The sequence below is a fragment of the Scardinius erythrophthalmus genome (assembly GCF_964197995.2).
Source record: "Scardinius erythrophthalmus genome assembly, chromosome: 5".
NCBI lineage: Eukaryota > Metazoa > Chordata > Actinopteri > Cypriniformes > Leuciscidae > Scardinius > Scardinius erythrophthalmus.
The window spans coordinates 39,183,888-39,199,807 of record NC_138225.1 but is presented as its reverse complement, the minus strand read 5'-3'; the positions used below and the strand labels follow the sequence as shown (position 1 = coordinate 39,199,807).

At 40.6% G+C, this 15,920-nt stretch overlaps 1 protein-coding gene across 2 annotated transcripts in view; it reads left to right on the top strand.

The window, feature by feature from the left end:
• Positions 1 to 14,028, top strand: part of aspa (aspartoacylase) — a 56,211-nt gene extending 42,183 nt beyond the window's left edge. The window contains exons 5-7 of one of the 2 annotated variants that reach the window (XM_081366273.1): positions 10,698 to 10,807; positions 11,054 to 11,129; positions 12,158 to 14,028. In XM_081366273.1, coding sequence (XP_081222399.1) covers positions 10,698 to 10,807; positions 11,054 to 11,129; positions 12,158 to 12,162 — 191 coding nt within the window. In that variant the 3' untranslated portion in view covers positions 12,163 to 14,028. Of the gene's footprint in view, positions 1 to 10,697; positions 10,808 to 11,053; positions 11,451 to 12,157 lie in introns of those variants that run through there. The other variant, XM_081366272.1, reaches the window with a different exon arrangement.
• Positions 14,029 to 15,920: the final 1,892 nt, after the last annotated feature.

Sequence of the window (15,920 nt, the reverse complement as noted above, 5' to 3'; positions counted from 1 at the left end):
TTTTCTTCAACTCCTCAGCATCCATCTCGACGACTGCAAGCAGATCGCGCGCGCGGTTATGAGGATTTTTTTTTTTTAACTGAAAGTAGCCTAGGTAACGTTATAGATCCTGGGAGGGCGTGGCGCGTGGGCACAAATAAACTGATGTGTATTTCTAATTATTTTATCAACTTGAAATACAGGAATATTTTTGTAGATGTGTTCCTAAAAATATGCATATATTTTTTATACGTTTTACGTTTGCATGTGAGTGTTTTAAACCCTGTTTAGACCCGTGTTTCCCCCGTGTCCGACCCGACCCGCACCCGTATCCGACACAGTTGGATATTTTTCACCCGTTTGAGCAAAATTTGCGGGTCACCCGTCGGGTACCCGAACCCGTGCAGGACTCTACCTCTGGTGACTCTCAGAGGCACTCCAGCTGGTGATCGTTACAGATTTAATATGTCTCAGTTTTTTCTGTATCTTCATGTAATCCCAGATGGACTCGATTATGGTGAGATCAGATCTCCATGTGGAGCATACAAGCTGTTGTCAGACTCCATGTGAATACAAAAATCTCACTGGATTATTACAATTAATGACAAAAGGAATGTTTGGAAATGTAAACTAATATTTCCTGCTGACACACAACAGCAAAAGATATAAATTACTGGCTAAATAAAATTACTTAAAACCATTTTTTGGGCTGAAAATACTAAAGTGCCTAAGACTTTAGCACAGTACTGTACCACAGCGCTGACTGTGACACTGATCACAATCTAGTGTCACCCATAACCATTAAACCAAAGCCTTTCCACCAACAAGTCCCAAAACAGTCCCAAAAGATTGACATTCACAAAACAAAGCTCCCAAATCTAAGAGAGGAATATGGCAGCAGGCTTGAAGAAAAGTTGCAGAACATTCCCGATGCCCCAGACCCTGACACTATCTGGGAAGACATAAGAAATGTGATCTATCACTCTGCTCTACAAACTTTTGGAAAGAAAAGAGGACAAAACCCTGATTGGTACAATGCCTCGTAACAAATTACTCAACCAGTTCTTGAGGAAAAGTGTCAAGCTATAGTCAAGAGCCACAAGACAAGCAGCAAGCTCATATCATCCTGCCAAATCTGCTGCACAAGCAACAGTTCAGAAATGTGCCAAAGAATACCGGGACACGCTATGCCCTAATATTGAAATTGCAAGAAACTCCGAAAATTTTAAAGCTATGTATAAGGCTATTAAAAGTACAATAGGACATACCACCCAGACCTGTGGTGTGCTCAAGAGAAAAGATGGTACCATCATTGAAGACAAATGAGAAAACGTGCATGTTGAATAGAGCAATAGTGAGTTATACAGCTCAAAAAGCACCATTTATTATGAAACTTTAGCTCATCTTCAAGGCTAGCCACTTCAAAATTACTTGGATGCAGAACCAGAGCTAGATGAGGTAATAACAATAGGACAAGCACTGGGCAGAGGCAAAGCTGCAGGGTCTGATGCAATACCAGGTAGGCTTCTCCAAGCTGGAATAGAACCCTTAGCCCGGCATCTCTATCAACTCATTCTGAAGTGCTGGTGCTCTTAGCATGTTACCCAAGATTTCAAGGATGCAAAGATCACCCCCTAAAAGAAAAAAGGGGAGAGTGGAGACTGTGAAAATTACAGAGGAATCACACTGCTGAGCATTACAGGGAGAGTTCTGGCTTGCGTATTATTGACTTGCCTTCAACAGCTAGCTGAGGTCATATATCCTGAGTCCCAATGTGGCTTTCGGCCCAACCACTCCACAACAGACATGATATTTGCTGTGAGACAAATACAAAAGAAATCAAGAGAACAAAATCAGCCGCTCTACCTTGCCTTTGTAGATCTAACCAAAGCTTTTGACTCAAAAACCTATCCCCCTTCTTGTCCCTTCTATCACTCTTTCATAATAGAATGCAAGGCAGAGTTCAATTTGATGGTGACCTGTTAGACGAATTCCCTTGTAATCGAAGTGTGAAACAAGGCTGTGTGTGTCAGGACATACACACTGAGCGGAAGGTTAAGTTAATCCAAGTTAATCGGAAAACACCTGTAAACAGAGCAGCTGTAGAAAAAAAGTCGTCACCTTCATTTTTATAGTGCTTTTTACAATACAGATTGTTTCAAAGCAGCTTTGGAGTGAATATAGTATAGGAAATGAATGCAACAAAGATTGTTTTGACTGTACAGCAGCTCTAGAAGAAAGTCATTGTAGTTTTTAATTGATTTATTTCCCTTGTAAAAAATCATTAGTTATTAATTTAGGGGCCGCTTACACAACACCGTTTTCAACTGAAAGCAGAAAACTTTTAATGCATTCTGGCTGTTGATTTACTCGACAACAGTGTTTTGGTGGCCTGAGAACTTATAATAATGCAAGTCCTTTTCTTACAGATGTTGGTTGGAGATCAAGTGAATAGTGAGGTTTGAGGAGGGATACATGGAATTTTGGGTGAATTCTGTAGTTAATCTGTTTGACGACCTGGAAGGGACCAATGTATTTGGGACTAAGCTTTCGGCAGGGCAGGTGGAGTCTGATGTACCACGTTGAGAGGCTCTTGTGTCGGCGCACTGTCCTCTGCAGGAGGTCGTGAGCTTCATCCCACACGCTCCCACACCCTCCCACTCTCCCAGAACCAGTGATTGAGATGGTGCTTCAGATACAGATACAGATTGTGCTTCAGATGGCTTTCTTGACCATGGGAAGAGAGGAGGTTGGTAGCCGAGCATTCACTGGAGTTAGGTTAGACCGTTTGTTAACATTTAACATTAGTTATTAACTTAGGGGCTGAAACAGAAAACCCTTAATGCGCTTTGGCCCGCTCATTCGCATAACAACAGTGCCTGGTGGCTCGAGAACGCAAACCTTGAAATAAGTTCCAAGGTGCAAGCCTGGAAAAATTTTTAAGAAAAAAAGCGCAAACTTCAAAAACGCAAACCTGTGAAAACGCTGACGGCGCGCACATGCGTATTACATGTTTAGTCTAAAGGTACTATGTGCGTTTGAATATATATGTGCGCAGGTTTGTAGTTTTTCTTTATAAATTGACCTCAACAAATTACTTGTCTTGTCTTAAAAATTTATAATACAGAATTATTTATAGCTTCAGGATTTATGGGAAGTTTTCTCTGTTCGGACGGACCTAATCTATGCAGCCTTACATGCAGAGGTGGACATTAACAAAGTACATTTACTTGAGTACTGCACTTAAGTACACTTTTTGAGCATCTGTACTTTACTTGAGTACTATTTTTTCTGGAAAATTTTTACTTTAACTTCAGTACATTTGACAAATTTCACAAATATCATACTTTTTACTCCACTACAATTCTGTCACGGTCCTTGAGTAGAAAGGAGTAATGTCAGTCAGGGGATAATTTTGGTTGGAAATTAAAGTCAGTATGACGTCAGAACCCGTCTGTCCAACGTTGGAGATTAATGTTAATCTGGCGTTGGATTCTGACATCAACCTGATTTTCATTTTTCAACATTGGGTTTGGTCTTCTAACTGTGAAATTTGTCATAGATTCAGAGGCATAAGATACTGTAAGTATTACATACAACAATAATAAAATAATGCATTGACATTTACTTTTTACTTTTGATACTTAAAGGTATAGCGGAAGATCTTTCCGAATTTTAGATAAGAACCGCCCTCTCCACTTTTTGAAAAAATGCACATGCGCAACACACTACCTGCTCCCGAGAGGGAACGCCTATTAAACGTGTGCGAGGTTCTCCTCGTGCACGCTCTGTTTACAAGTTGCTGTCGGCATCACTCATACAAGATTACTTTCCAAAAGAAGATTTGCACTTTTTCTCCAAATAGCATGCCAAACTTTACCTGTCGAGTAGAAACTTTGTGACTGAGGCATCAGTGGGAAGCCCAACCTGTGTTTTCAGCGCACGCCATCGTGTGAAACAATCTCCCAAAAACACTGATCTTGTTTCTCTCTTCTGAGGCCTTTCTCTTCTTCTCATACAGTTCGTACAAACTTTTTCTCTTGCGACCCTCAGACATTTTCAAAGGACCCGGTGAAACGGTGAGCTTCAATGAATGGCTTAAACCGTAGCTCTAGCTCACCACCACACATAAACACCTGAAAGTGCGCATGCGCAGAAAGCGAAAACTAAGGGACGAGCACGTACGACGGCCTTACGTAAACATATCACCAGAATGATTGACACTTAGGTGGACCAATAGTTTACACTACCCACCCGGAAAAAGAAAATCCTCCGCTATACCCTTAAGTACTTTTAAAAACAAGTACTTCTGTACATTTACTTAAGTAAAAATCGGTCTTTACAACTTTTACTTGTAACGGAGGAATATTTGACCAGTAGTATCTGTACTTTTACTCAAGTAAGGAAGTTGTGTACTTTGTCCACCTCTGCTAACATGGAATTATAGAAGTTTATAATGTGTTATGTTTATGTTAGGTCAAAGAGATGTGTTTTTAGTCTAGATTTAAACTGACAGAGTGTGTCTGCTTCCCGGACAATGTTAGGAAGACTGTTTCAAAGTTTTGGTGCTAAATAGGAAAAGGATCTACCGCCAGCAGTCGATTCTGATATTCTAGGTATTATCAACTGGCCGGAATTTTGAGGTCGCAAAAGACTTGAAGGGCTATAATGCGTTAAGAGCTCGCTCAAGTACTGGGTAGCTAAACCATTAATGCTTTGTTAGTAATCAGCAATATTTAAAAATGTATACAATGTTTAATAGGGAGCCAATGCAGTGTTGACAGAACTGGTCTAATTTGGTCATACTTCCTGGTTCTGGTAAGAACTCTAGCTGTTGCGTTTTGGACCAGCTGTAGTTTGATTATTAAGCGTGCAGGGCAACTACCCATTAGCGCATTACAATAATCTAGCCTTGATGTCATGAACGCATGAACTAATTGTTCCGCATTTGTCATTGAGAGCATATGACATAATTTATATATATTTTTAAGATGGAAAAAGTCAGTTTTACAGATAGTAGAAACGTGACTTTCAAATGAAAGATTGGTATCAAAGAGCGCACCCAGGTTCCTAACCGTTAGGAACTGATAGTCTATTTCTAACAAATAGGAAAAGGATCTACCGCCTGTAGTTGATTTGATATTCTAGGTATTATCAACTGGCCAGAATTTTGAGATCGCAATAGACATGAAGGACTATGATGCGTTAAGAGCTCGCTCAAGTACTGGGGAGCTAAACCATTTAGTGCTTTGTAAGTAATCAGCAAGATTTGAAAATGTATACAATGTTTAATAGGGAACCAATGTAGTGCTGTTAGAGCTGGGCTAATATGGTCTTACTTCCTGGTTCTTGTAAAAGATCTCTAGCTGCTGCATTTTGGACCAGCTGGAGTTTGTTTACTGCATGCAGGGCAACCACCCATTAGAGCATTACAATAATCTAGGCTTGAGGTCATGAACGCCTGAACTAACTCTTCCGCATTTGTCATTGAAAGCAAATGTCGTAATTTAGATATATTTTTAAGATGGAAGAATGCGGTTTTACAGATGCTAGAAACGTGGATTTCAAATGAAAGATTGGTATCAAAGAGCACACCCAGTTTTCCTAACTGAAGACAAAGACTTGACAGAGCAGCCCTCAATTGTTAGACAGTATTCTAGGTTACTACTGTACGTGCTGAGGTTTTTTGTACAATAATTAGAAACTCTATTTTTTTCAGAATTAAGTTGTAGGAAATTACTAGTCATTCAATTTTTTATATCAGCTATGCATTCCTTTAATTTGGTGAATCGGTAAGTTTCGTCGGTGCGCGAAGAAATACAGAGCTGAGTATCATCAGCATAACACTGCAATGCTTCCTAATGATATCTCTCAAGGGTAGCATGTGCAGGGTGAAAGGCAACGGTCGTAGTACTGAGCCTTGTGGTACTCCATACTGAACTTGTGATCGATTCATCTCTTCATTTACTGCTACAAACTGATAACGGTCAGATAAGTATGATTTAAACCATGCTTATGCAACATAATGTTTGAGTCTATTCAAAAGAATGTTGTGGTCGATGGTATTAAATGCAGCAATAAGATCCAGTAACACTAATAGAGAGATACAACCACGATCGGATGATAAGAGCAAGTCATTTGTAACTCTTATGAGAGCAGTCTCAGTACTATGATACGGTCTAAATCCTGACGGGAAATCCTCGCAGAGACCATTTCTTGCTAAAAAGAAACATACAGTAGTTGTGAGGATACTGCCTTTTCTAATATTTTTGACAGAAAGGGTAGATTTGAGATCGGCCTGTAATTGACTAATTCTGTAGGATCAAGTTGGGTTTTACATTAAGAGGTTTAATAATAGCCAGCTTAAAAGTTTTCTGCACATATCCTCATGACAAAGATTAATTAATGATTTTAAGAAGTGGATCTATGACCTCTGGAAGCATCTCTTTCAGTAGCTTAGTCAGTATAGGGTCTAACATACATGTTGTTGATTGATTAAACATGACCTCCGCTGTTTCCATGGCATTTGGAAGTTCTTTTTAGGGAAACAGCTTGCAGGCTTTCAGGAAACGATCCACAATTACAAGGATGCATATATATCCATCTGAGGCTGGCTGGTATGTGATACAATTCACTCCTAGGTGTGACCAGGGGCGACATGGAACGGGTAGCAGGAGGAATTTCCAGACGGTAGATGGCAAGGGACCTTGGAGATTCCTTATAACCTTGGAAGTACTGCTTGATGTCATTAGCCATGCCAGGCTACCAAAAGCTGTCCTGTAGCAGCGAGAGGTTTTGTGTTGTCCCTGAGTGGCCAGTGCCCAAAGAAGAGTGTGCTGACTGGATTAACAGGAGACGGTGGGTTTATCAAGGTTCCACTGAATGGGGTTTAAAATGATCGAGGAAGGAAGCACTGGTTTGGATCACTCTGACACTTCGTCTGGAGTCGAAAAAATTGAACCGTGTGAAGAACAAAGCCCATCTGGCCTGTCTGGGGTTAAGCCTCTTTGCTTCATGAAGATACTGAAGATTTTTATGGTCAGTGAGGGCGGTGAATAGATGTCGAGCTCACTCCAGCCCAGTGCTCTCTGTTGCTGATGTCATAATTCTGCTCCCCCAGGGTTAGTTTCTTAAAAAAAAAAAAAGGCACATGGAAGGAGTATGTTTGACTTTTGCTGCTTGAAAAGCACTGCCCCTACTCCAGATGTAGAAGCATCCACTTAAACTACAAAAGTCCTCTCAGGATCAAGATGGAGGAGGATTGGGGCAGTAGTGAAAGCTGATTCTAGTTTCAGCTTTAGGTGTCCATGACATGACTTGGGCCTGTTTTTTAACAGTGAAGTCAGTGGAGCGGTGAGGGAACTGTAGTTATAAATGAAGCGGTGATAGAAATGGGCAAAAACAAGGAATCTTGGGAGTTCTTTGATTGTTGTGGGAGTCAGCCAGGACTTGACTGCTGAGACCTTCCCCTCGTCCACCTGGATGCCTTCCTTACTGATCTGGTAACCAAGGAATTGGATGAAGGAATTATGGAAACTGCAATTTTCAGCTTTTAGGAACAGTTGGTACTCACACAGACGTTGTAGGACCTCCGAAACATGGCAGGGATGTTCTGCCAGACTCCCTGAGTATATCAAGATGTCGTTGATTTATACCACCACAAACAGGTTCAGGAACACCCAGAGTACCTCATTCATGAAGTTCTGGAGTATGTTAACCAGTCAGTATGGCATAACACAGTACTCATAGTGTCCTGCAGGGGTCACAAATGCTGTCTTCCACTCGTTCCCCTCATTTATCCGGATGAGGTTATACATGCTTTGGAGGTCTAGTTCAGTGAAAATGGAAGCGCCATAGAGTTGTTCCAGGGCTGCTGGGACAAGGGTAAGTGGATAACGGAACTTGATGGTTATTTTGTTGAGTACCCGGTAAGCAATGCAGGGCCGCAAGCCTAAACCCTTCTTGGTGACGAAGTGTTTGCTGGATGCAGCAGCTGGAGCAAAAGACTCTACATGCAGGCTGCCAACACGCAGTAAATTGGCTTTACTTGATGATGGGCGTACCCTCTGCACAGAGTTCTTCCTGTTACTGATTGATCCTTGTATAGGGTTTGAGTTGTGGTCTTTTAAAGTTTAAGCTGCCTGCAGAGCTGCCCAGAGATGAAGTTGCCAGCTGACCCAGAGTCAAGGAGGCAATCAGTGTCAGTTTAGTTGTCAATGGAATGAGTTTGATAGAAGGACTGGTAACTGAACTCACCATGGGACGAGGCGCATGAACAGGGCATGTGGAGGTTCAATGTCCTCCAGCTTCACAGTATAAACACAGATTCTGGGTCAGCCGATGGAATCTTTCATTGGGAGATAAACAGTACTATCCACTTGCATGGGCTCAGATTCTGGTTCGGAGGGGCCAGGTCGCTCTGGCTGGTAATGGAATGATGTGGAGGACTGCAAGGCGGTGGTCTCCTGGCGGTGGAAACTCGGATTGAGTAATGAATTAATTTTTTGAGTCCTATGGTGTCCTCATAGATGGCAAGTTGCAACTGCAGCACAGGATTGAGACCCTGTTGATAAGTTGGATTCAGTGCGTGTTCATTCCAGCCACTAGATGCAGTGAGGGTTTGGAATCTCAAGGCACAATCACAGAGCTCTTTCCTAGGCGAATATGATATAACTGATCACATATGGAGGAATCAGCCAATCAGCCATCCAAACACCTCTAAAATGGGCCATAGAACTGTTCACGGACTGAGTGATAGGACTTGACTGATGACAGATGGTTTCGGCCCACTGCAAGGCTCTTCCTGTTAACAGAAAGAGAACAAAAGATATTTTAGAATGTACTGTGGGAAATCACTTTGGTTGCATTTCGAGCGCCAATGAACAATGCAGGAGAAAGCCATTGCAGTTCTCCAACGAGCCAGAGTAGGGCGCTGGGTTGACCATGGCAATGCATGACTGGCAACGAAGATCAGTGAGGTAGTGTGCTCTTGGGAAGGGATGGTGGTGACCGGTAAGTTCTCTTTTCATAGTCTCAGCTGGTTCCTTGAATGGATCAGTATTTGTTGGATTCATCTTAGCGTTGTTCTAGCCTTTTGTCACAATATACACACTGAGAGAGATGGTAAGTTAGTCCAAAAATACTTTATTGGTCACACAGCAGGTGCGGAAACAAACAGAAGAGGAAATATTGGTTAATGCTGATGATGGAATGATAATAATATCTAGTCTTTTTCTTACAGATGCTGGTTGGAGATTGGAGTACTCACTTCAGTATTTTGGTGGAGTATGTAATGCAGGGAAGTATAGCAGGAGCGCAGAGCAATAAATAAGACAGGAGTGTGTCATCATAGAACTGCTATATGTAGATGATGCTGCATTATGCACATCTCCACCAGAGCATCTGCAGACTCAGCTTGACTGTTTCTCATGCTCATGTGATGTTTTTCCACAGTCTGACTTGTGATGCAAACTGGAATCATAACCACACCATGTTGCTTCATTTGGCCAGAGGAGGACTGGTCACCCTACTGAGCTTGGTTTGTCCCAAGGTTTCTTTTCCATTTCTGTCACAGACGGAGTTTGGTTTCCTTGCAACTGTCGCCTCTGGTTTGCTTAGTTGGGGACACATAATATTCAGCAATATTATTGATTTAACTGTACTGACACTATTGGATGAGAACTGAGCAGGACAATGACATCACTGTTTTCCACAGAGCTTCTTTATAGCTGAATTCAACTCATTTTATATTAAAAACACAGTAACTAAACTGAACTGAATGAACACCGAACTGACCTCAGCTGATCACTGACACTTATTTTCTTTTTAAAGCTGCTTTACAGCAGCATTAAATTCTGCTTGCATTATTGAATTATTATTTTTCTGTTTATCCCTGTAAAGCAGCTTTGAAGATAGATTTTAGCATACCAACAAACTCCTGGACCCAGGCAGCTCAAAACCAAGCCGAATGGAGGGCTGATCTATACAAAGGAAAGGCTCAAGACCATGTCAGCAACCTCCAGCGGCTAAAGGAATGTTAGCTATGCCAGCTAAACTATTTTTATATAATCTATTGTGAATTGCATTGTCGCTCGCGACAGAAGTGTCAGGTGTGTGGCTGTAGGCTAATGAAGCGTGCAACGCTGGAGAGTCCAAGAAACAAAATAGTCTTTAAATTTAAATTCGGAAAATCCATTTTTGAGTCCATAAAATGCTACTTAATGCCTGGCTGCTGCTCATTTGACACTTTCAAAACCACACACAGCGATTGCGATGGTAATCCATACAAATCCAGTGGATGAATTATTGTCTTCTGAAGCAAAACACTACATTTTTTTTTTACTTTTTAAAATATAAATCAATGCTTCCGGTCTACTGTCATACAGGCAATCAAGAGGGGGACATTGTGATGCAACATAAATGCAAGTTTGTGTGAGAAGTAACGCGGAAACACAGAGGATCATCTATCGCGAACCTCATAACGCACTTAGATCACTTGTCACAACGCCACGATAAGTTTTGCTCTTTCATTATATGAAAAAACAAACAAAAAAAAAAAACACTTTGAGACATTTTTTTAAATGAATGTGTTTCACATACTGTAAGAAAGAAAGTCATGGCAGTTTGGAATGACTGAATTTTCCCCAAAGAGTGATGTCTCTTTTTCCTTTTTCCAAGGAGAATCATTTCATTTTCCATGATTTTTTAACCTGTCATAGGTGTGGAGTTTCCTCCATGTACAGTGGAAGTTTTCAGAGTCCAGGAGAGAATGGACTACCCCAGGGACACCAACGGCAACATCACAGCTATGGTGCATCCTCATCTACAGGTATTCTAAATGGACCATCTAGTAAATGCATACAGAATCATGTTTTTATTAAAGGAAAATACATGCCCTTGAGCCATGTATAAAAGAGTTGCTCTTTATGACAGGGACAGAGAGAGGGGAAACACGTGTAAGAAAATGTGTCCTATGACTCAGATGTTTGCTGTGCTTGTTTTGACTTCCAGGCTTCACTTGTTTTCCACAGTAATGGTCCTGTTCCTTTTCCTTTTTCTTTCTCTTTTTGTGTAGGACTGTGATTGGGAGCCTTTGAACCAGGGTGACCCTATGTTCCTAACTTTCGATGGGAGAACAATCCTTTATGAAGGTGCCAGCACAGTATACCCCACGTTTATTAATGAGGCTGCCTATTATGAGAAACAGCAGGCGTTCATGACCACTTGTGGAGAAATACTGGCTGCCAATGCAATCAGAAAAGCTTTCAAGTAATGTTTTCTCCCAAAAATGCACTGTGAACAACATTTCTTATTTTTGAATAATTATAATACAGTTTTATAACATTTTAAAATTTGACTTATTACACCACAGATCTATTTAATTGAACAGTAAAAAAGCCAAAACTTTACTCAAATTACCTTAACAAAAGACACTGTGACCAGAGACAATATCTAAAATAAATACTTTTATTTATAAACAAATTGATATATATATATATATATATATATATATATATATATATATATATATATATATATATATATATATATATATATATATATATATATATATATGCAGTTCTTATTATTTGAACTTTCTATTCATCTAAGAAAATTTTTCATCCTAAACAATGTATCAGGTTTTCCACAAAAATATTAAGAAAACGCTGCAAAAGCTGACAATAGCTAACAGCTTTGCCATCAAAATAATAAATTACATTTTAATAAATTACATAAGTATTTTAGTAAATTAATCAAAAGTGGAGAGAAAATCACATTATAAAATAAATGTTTTTCTCCAATGCATGTTGGCCACAATTATTAGCACCCCTAGAAATTCTTATCAGTAAAATATCTCTGAAGTATAGTCCCATTCATATTTATATTTTTACCACACCAAGGTGACTAAAACATGAAATTGTCCAGCCATGACTTCCTGTTTCACAGGAGTATAAATTTGAGGTGGCACAAAGGCCAAATTCCCTTAATCATCCATCACAATGTGTAAAACCAAAGAAAATTGTTCTGATGTGCAGCAAAATATTGATGAGTGTCACAAAATAGAAAGTGGCTGTAAGAAAATAGCTAAAGCATTGACAACTCCCATTTTTCAACATCAGGGCTATCATTAAAAATTTCAACAGAAGTGGACATGTGTCTATATTGTGTCTAAATGCAGGATAGAGTGACCAAAGACCCTTCAAGGAGAATCGCTGGAGATCACAGCTGGAGGATTGCAGAATTTAGTTGAGTCTTGTGGTCAGACACAAAAGCCCCTACACCAACACAAGTGGTTTGGGAGGGTTTTAAGAAAAAAATAAAAACTTAAGTATATTCAGTATATATCCAGAGACTACTGGAACTTCAAATGGGACCAGGCTCTGTGTTTTCTGGCAGCAAACACAAGATGGGTTTGGTGCACTCAGGGGACAGTTAAAAATACTGCTGATGTGGACCTATTTTTCTGTCAGAGGTCCTGGACATCTTGTTCAGGTACATGTCATCATGTATTCTATCAAATACCAACAGATAAAAAATCTAAACCTGACTGCCTCTGCTGGAAATCTTATAATGGGCCATGGCTGGATCTTTCATCAGGACAATGATCCAAAACAAACATAAAAATCAACACAAAAATGGGTTCTAATGAGTGGGGTAAACTGAACATTAAAGTGTACCAACTTGGACCTCGGAATTTGAAGGATGAGAGATTCTGTATGGAAGAATGGTCTCTGATCTTCTGTCAGGTGTTCTTCAACTTCATCAGGGATTATAGGAGAAGACTCAAGAGCTGTTAAATTGGCAAATGGAGGTTGCGAAAAGTATTAAATAAAACAGGGCCAATAAATGTGGCCATGTATTGGAGAAAAACATTTATTTATTAACGAGATAAAGTGTATATATATACATATATAAAATATATATATATATATATATTTTTTCCACTGCCATGTCCCTATAGGGCTCCATACAAATTTATGAATGCAAAGAGCAAATTTGTTTTTTATTTGTAGTCTGAAGATTAAGATTGATTTTTATTTTTAAAATGTGTATTTTCTAACACTTTTAATGATTTTCAAATATAGTGTGTTTTGTACTGAAATTGTTTGATGAAATCCACAGTATGTAGTGATGAATTTATATTCTTAGATTTTTAAAATACTATATAGGTCTACCTCTAGTATATATGTCTGCACAATTCAGATCCTGGTGTAGTGTATGTGGAATGCACAAGCTCAGGAAAAGTCTTCACTGCCCTCTAGCCTCTGATCCAACACACTGTTGACTCAAATACTGACCTGAAACAGCCTTAAAACAACCACAAAATAACCTCATAATAAAATAAAAATAAAAGCACTGTGCTTTTACATCATGCATCATGAAGAATTAATCATATCGAAACTGTGTATTTTGTGCTGTTTGTGATGAAAAAGTCTGTTGTAGTTTAAGTTTTATAGTTCCTTACTTCATCCTCATTTCAGTGGTGCAACCCAAGTATTGCCTTAATTGAACAGAGTCTGAAAGAAAGAGTTACAGTAGGAACATACAGTTGGAATTGGGGTTTTATATTATATAGAAAGTAGACTGGATTGCTGAATATGTTATAAAATGCTCAGCAGGCATTGGAAGGCTTTGTTTGGCAGAAGTATGTTTTCAGAGAAATATGTATTCTGTTTTCACTATGATTTTGTTTTGTGATGTATATGGCCTGTTGAAATTGTTGAATTGTTGTGCGTTATATTTTGAAATGTGTTTTAAAACATAATAGCCTACCTATCTATGCAAGAAATAATACATTCACTTAATTTATCCCAAATTGAAGAATAATCTTGATTATTTTTAACACATTTACCAATTATTCCATATTTAATCGCATACTGTCTTCTTTGGTGTCAGTAGGTCCTGGTAATAAGTAATGCTTGATGAAGTTCAATGTTGTCAAAATGTGGAATATAATGTATTTTAATGTAAGCAGTCACAAATATATTTGTATAGCATGAAGTCTTTTCAGTCTTGATGAGATGGATTGATATGGAGTAAAACATTACAATATACAACTAGAGATTTCTATTTTGTCTCACACAGATCTTCCCAGAAAGAATAATACAGAAAAAAAGTTAAAGGTCTTTATAAAATCTACATGAATGACATGAATGTGATGACAATGACATATTTTTTTGTTTAGGGTGAACTATCCCTTTAAGGTCCTACTGTAACGGAGACTCAAGCTGATTGGTATCCATGTGCAGCTTTATTAGATACTTCAAAAGAATAGTCAAACAGGCTTGGGTCAAACAACAGTGGATGCAACAACGTAGACAGATCGTAACTCGTAATCGTAGAACAGAAGTAATAATCAGGACAGGCGGCAGGCAGACAGAGGGGTAATCCAGATAAACGAAGCACTAGGTCGGTAGGCAGGCAGAAATGGGTCAGAGACGATAAACAGTCCAGGTAAATAATCAACAAGACAGAATACGGGGAAACGCTCAGAATTGTCAGCCCGGCAAAACAAGACTTCGCGAGGAGAAGTAGGAGAGACTTAAATAGTCATAATAATGAGTGACACCTGTGAAGGTGATCAATCCCAGGCACGGGAATTATGGGAAATGGAGTTCGAAAAGAGTTAATACTTGGGAGATGGTTCCCGCTGGTGGTGATCGGAGGGGACCACAGAGGCTGTATTTGTGACAGAGCCCCCCCCTTGCGAGTGGCTCCTGATACGAGGAGGTAACCGTCGCCGGGGTCTACCTCTGGGCCTTGGGGCAGGTCGATCAGGATGAGCATTATGAAAGTCAGTGGTGAGTGAGGGGTCCAGAATGTCGACGGCGTCGACCCAGGAGCGTTCCTCGGGACCATACCCCTCCCAATCCACGAGGTATTGCAGAATTCTACCCCGGCGACGAGAGTCCAGAATTTCACTGACACGATAGACCTCCTCGTCGTTGATGATGATGGAGGGAGCCCTCTGGTCACCAGCCTCCTCCTGGATCTCCGCTCCTCTCGGTCCACCAGCGGGCTTGAGCAGAGAGACATGAAAAGTGGGTGAGATACGGTATTCAGAAGGCAAAGATAGACGGAATGAAACTGGTGTGATTTGTTTAGTGATTTGAAAGGGACCTACGAACCTGGGATTGAGCTTCTTGCAAGGTTGTCTGAGGCGGAGGTCACGGGTGGATAACCAGATCCACTGGCCGGGTTGGTAGACCGGACTGGGACGTCGATGGCGGTCCGCTTGTTCCTTGGTTCGACGAACAGCTCTTTGAAGATGGACATGAGCTGCGTCCCAGGTTGCTTCGCAACGTTGGATCCATGCATTAACTGCAGGTAGGTTGGAGGGCTCGCCGGACCACGGGAAGAGTGGTGGTTGGTATCCCAGCACGCATTGGAATGGGGTGAGGTTAGTGGCAGGCTTGCGAAGGGAGTTTTGAGCGTACTCGGCCCACAACAGATAGCGGCTCCAATCAGACTGGTTGCGGTGGCAGTATGATCGAAGAAAGCGGATCAGTTCTTGGTTCAGGCGTTCGGTCTGGCCGTTGACCTGAGGGTGGTATCCAGACGTTAGACTGACGTTTATATTTAGCATCTTGCAGAAGGCAGACCAAACGCGGGAGGTGAATTGAGGGCCCCGGTCAGATACAAAGTCTTCAGGAAGACCATAGAACCTGAAGACCTGTTCACAGAGTGTTTCAGCAGTTTCTAGAGCGGAGGGTAGTTTGGGTAGAGGGATCAGGCGACAGGATTTGGAGAATCGGTCTACGACTGTGAGAATGGTGGTGTGACCCCTGGAGACTGGCAGATCCGTAATGAAATCCAAGGCTATGTGGGACCATGGTCGTTGTGGTATAGGCAGAGGTTGAAGAAGGTCGGCAGGTAGTTGATGTGAAGACTTAGTAGTGTTGCAGATCTGGCAATCGTGTATGTACCGAATAGTATCGGCC